Source organism: Cucumis melo, chromosome 8, assembly GCF_025177605.1.
Source record: "Cucumis melo cultivar AY chromosome 8, USDA_Cmelo_AY_1.0, whole genome shotgun sequence".
NCBI classification, from domain to species: Eukaryota; Viridiplantae; Streptophyta; class Magnoliopsida; order Cucurbitales; family Cucurbitaceae; genus Cucumis; species Cucumis melo.
In genome coordinates this window covers 5,900,298-5,904,719 of record NC_066864.1, presented here as the reverse complement: position 1 = coordinate 5,904,719, position 4,422 = coordinate 5,900,298, and the positions used below count along the sequence as shown (strand labels likewise).

Here is a 4,422-nt window from a genome sequence, read left to right as displayed (position 1 = left end):
AACCTTTGATGCTGGATATTCTAATTGTTAAGTTTAATACAAGGAAGAGAAATTAGAATTAAAAGGATGTAAAAAATAATAATAAGTAGAAAGTAAAAGAGGGAGAGAGAGAGAGAGAGAGAATTAGAGGAAAGAATTTATATCGATAGAAATACAAAATAATAAAAATAAAAATAAAAAAGGGGGGAAATAGGTGAGAGAACGGTTGTGAGAGACAAGTTAGCGGGTTTTTCGCGAAAGGAAGGATGGGGGCAAAAGCTGGTGGGTTGACACGTGGGAAGAGGAGAACCATTAGATGAGGGGAGAATTATAGAGGGAGAGGAGTTGATGAAGATGGATTAGGAGTGTAGTGAGATGGATGGTGGATCCATGGGGGAAACTGGGAAAGGTAAGGTAGTAGTTTCAGGGGAAAAAGAGGTAATAACTACAAGAGAATCAGCAAGATAGAGAAGAGCAGAAATTATTTAGGTGTGTGTTTTGAGTTTGGATGGAGACTTAAATTGAGTTTTCAGGAAAAAGAAAAAAGAAAAAAAAGAAAAAAAAAAAGAAAGAGAAAAGAAAAACTGCGCAGAGAGGAGAGAGAAGTGGGGGTGGAAAAAGAAAGGCATGGCGGCGTTGCAGAGAGAGGTGTCATTCTGAGCCATAAATGTGGATGTATTACTAACACTGAGTTAAAAGAAAAAGAAAAGAGAATTGAAAAAACAAAGGGTGGGAGAGAATTGAAAGCCTGATTAACGCGCTGTGCCCCCACTATAAGCCACCATCACCAGCAGCCAGCAGCCAGCAGCAGTAGCAGCAGCAGGCAACAGCTGCATCTCAGTTTGGTAATTAACTACACTACACACTCACACATCTCTTTCTCTTCTTTCTTTCTTTCTTTCTTTCTTTCTTTTTTTTTTCCTTCCCCCTTTTCCATTTCCAAAACTAATTTCATATACGAGGATTATCATCATTCCATCAAACCCCCAATTTTAATTAAAATTAAAATTAAAATTGATCAGGCGCCTCCAATTCAGGCAGAGGGCTTCGACCCTCTGATTATGGATTTTAGGTCACCCTCAGGTTCTGGGTCGTCACAGCAACAATGTCTGGCTTTTTCACTTTAGGCGGTGGCGGCGGAGGAAGAGAAGAAGAACAAAATAACAACCGCCCCAACCAATTTATTCATCCCCCGCCGGATAGTAGTTTGTTTTGGTACAAAGCCGGCAACGTGGAGCTATGGCAGCAGCAGCAGCAACATCATCATCATCATCAAGAACAACCTCTCTTTCAAACACAATCTCGTACTACTACTACTACTACTACTCCTTACTCCGCACCACTAACCGTCCGGAACTCCGATGAATCCTCCTCCAGATCGGGTAATTTCATGATGATAAGTTCGGGATCGGGTGGAGGTGGAATCAGCTGCCAAGATTGTGGTAACCAAGCGAAGAAAGATTGTAGCCATATGAGATGTAGGACATGTTGCAAGAGCCGAGGATTTCATTGTGAAACCCATGTAAAAAGCACTTGGGTCCCTGCCGCCAAGCGTCGTGAACGCCAAGATAAACTTGCTGCCTTGCAAACCCATCATCATCATCATCAACAACAACAACTTCAACTCCATGGCGGCGACAATAATCCCAAACGCCATAGAGATTATAACTCCTCTTCACTTGCCTGCACTCTCATCCCCACCAACAACAATACTTCTGGTACAAAAATACAATCATCTCTCTCTCACTCACTTTTATTTTCTTTAGATTGCGTGTTGCAGATGTCAAAACTTCTCTTCACTCACCTTTTTCTCTTTTTCAGTATTCCCTGACCCCATTTCATCATCTTCCTTCTCTCTTTAATTTAATCCCTACCTTAATTAATTTCTTTTATTTCATATAATCATTTTCTAGGGTTGGAAATTGGGAATTTCCCAGCTGAGTTGAACTCTCCAGCTGTGTTTCGTTGCGTTCGTGTTAGTTCTGCTGATGATACCGACGATCAATACGCGTATCAAACGGCAGTAAATATTGGTGGACATGTTTTCAAAGGAATTCTATACGATCAAGGACCGGAAAATAATTATATTCCACCGGGTGAGACCTCGTCCGGTGGTGGTGGGAGTAGTAGTGGAGTGCAACCACTGAATTTCATCACTGGAGCCGCTGATACCACCACCGGAAGCGGTGGTTCAACCGCGGCATTACCCTTGCTTGATCCTTCTTCCTTATATTCAACGCCGCTTAATAGCTTCATGGCGGGTACGCAATTCTTCCTACCACCAAGATCTTAAAAGAAAAAAAAAAACTATTATCTAGGCAGCTTCATTTTCTCATTTTTCTCTTCCAGATCTCTCACGAACTTTTCTTTCTGTTTATTATCTACATTGACGCAATAGATCTGCTGATAATTTGTAGTAAAACAAAAAACAAAAAAACAAAAAAAAACCCTTCACTTGAGAAAATGCTTCGTTTTTTTTTTTCTTTTCTTCTTTTTCTTGTCAGATTATTATTGTCATTATTATTATTATGTTTTAAGAGCAAAATTGGAGAATAATGCGTTAAAGTCTGTTGCCTTGTTTTTCAATTTTGGATTAAAATGTTTATATATTTTCGGTTCAAATTTCAATGCGTAGTTTTTGAACATATAAAATTATTCTTCTTCAAATCCAAAGTCGTTTTTGTGTACGACATGTTTGTGGTTGCGTAGAGTCTTGTGCTGTGTCTGTATCTGTTTTTTTTTTCTATAAGTTTTTTCATCATTGTTATTATTATTGTTATTATTATTGTTATTATTATTCATTGTTGTCTCTCTTTTCTTTTTCTTTTTTTTTTTTTTTCTCTCTGCGTGTTTAAGTGTTTGCCATTATTTTCCATTACCGTTTTGTTCTTGGTTCTGCAGTTTCAAACTGCTTTTTTTCCTGCTTACCCCTATATATATATATACTGCTTTCAATTCAAATAACAATAATAATTCTCCATTTTCTTTAGCGTTTTTTTCAAATTTTCTATACATAAATTATTCGATGAAGTCTAGTAGTTTCTGTTGTAGTTATTACAAGCTTATATTAAATGTTCAATAATTTTTGCTCATAAGTAACTATATTAAATGTGACAGACTCATTGAATAATTGTCCCTCTAATAAACAACTTAGGATGACGAAGATACTATGTTAGGATGAGTTTCCTACCCCTACCATGCATAAATTTAGTTGGTGCAGCATTCAAGTTTAAAAGCTAACATTTAAATCACTCTCTTTAAAAAACTATATATTGCAAGACAGACAACTCCCACGTCTGTTTTTTATTTCTCAGTCCGATGGTTTTATATTACATGTAGGAGAGGGAAATGTAAATGATCAGTTCTTCTCTTCACATGCATTTTTATCTATAATCTTTGCTTAACAAGTACTTTGTGATGCTTTAGTGCATGCCTTTTCTTTTCTTGCTTAGTTAATAAATTGCAAAATTGTTGAATTAGTTAGCCACCATTTGAAGCCCTAGCATGGCTTACCCTACCCTTTTGCTTTTGTCATTTTCATTAATCTTCTTCCATCTGTATACTGATTTCTCATATTTAATTTGCATGTCAAACATTATTCTTTATATAAATTATATTGATCAAAAGGGGAGTCGATTACATTAAATTATTCTAATTTTGAGAATGGAATAATTATTACATGTCTGTATATTATTTGAAAAACAAGTTTCCTTAATTTTCTCAAATCAAATATTTATCTCTTCTATCATAAATGTGTTGTTTGTATAACGTAATGGCACCTCCGTCATAATTTGACATGTGGTTTTGTTATACGTAATAATAATTATATAATATCTTATGAGTTGATTGTGGTTGAATTTGTATGTGTGTGTGTGTGTTTTTCTCATTGTGCTGTCTGAAAAAAATTGTCAACCTTGCTTCCCGGTCCCCCCAACAAGATGATGATGTGTATTAAGATTTGAAATTTTTTGCCCTATTCATCTTATTTGGTTTTGTTTTGTTATTATTATTAATAATATATAAATATGTTATCTTACATGATTTAGGTGATTATGTTTGATCCCATTATGGGGGCGGGTGGTTCTATATTTTGGAATTGTGTATGAAAAACGGGATCTCTTATAAAGCTACAATAATGTTGGAGGAAGAAAACAAAGGACATTAATTAAATTTGGTGGAATATACAAACAATAGGGGGGGGGGGGGGGGGAGGGGGGGGGAGTGTGTGAGTTATACTCAAGCTTGAAAATGAAGGAAAGTTGGAGAAAATGTGAAGAAAAGGAAGTTAAATTTATTAGTTTAATTAAGAGGAAGAGTAGTGTGGTGATGTGGAGAGATTATATAGAGATTAGAAGAGAGTAATTAATGAATAGATGAATGGTTAGAGTTGAAGAAATTGGTGTCAAATCATAAAACAAGTTAAACAGTATTAATGAGAGCGAC

At 36.0% G+C, this 4,422-nt stretch overlaps 1 protein-coding gene across 1 annotated transcript; it reads left to right on the top strand.

The window, feature by feature from the left end:
- The first annotated feature begins 208 nt into the window (after positions 1-208).
- On the top strand, positions 209-2,653 carry LOC103485098 (protein SHI RELATED SEQUENCE 1). Its single transcript, XM_008442560.3, has 3 exons — positions 209-824; positions 1,002-1,697; positions 1,893-2,653. The coding sequence occupies exons 2-3, from the start codon at positions 1,085-1,087 to the stop codon at positions 2,270-2,272; spliced, it is 993 nt and encodes a 330-aa protein (XP_008440782.2). The 5' UTR covers positions 209-824; positions 1,002-1,084; the 3' UTR covers positions 2,273-2,653.
- The last annotated feature ends 1,769 nt before the right edge of the window (positions 2,654-4,422 follow it).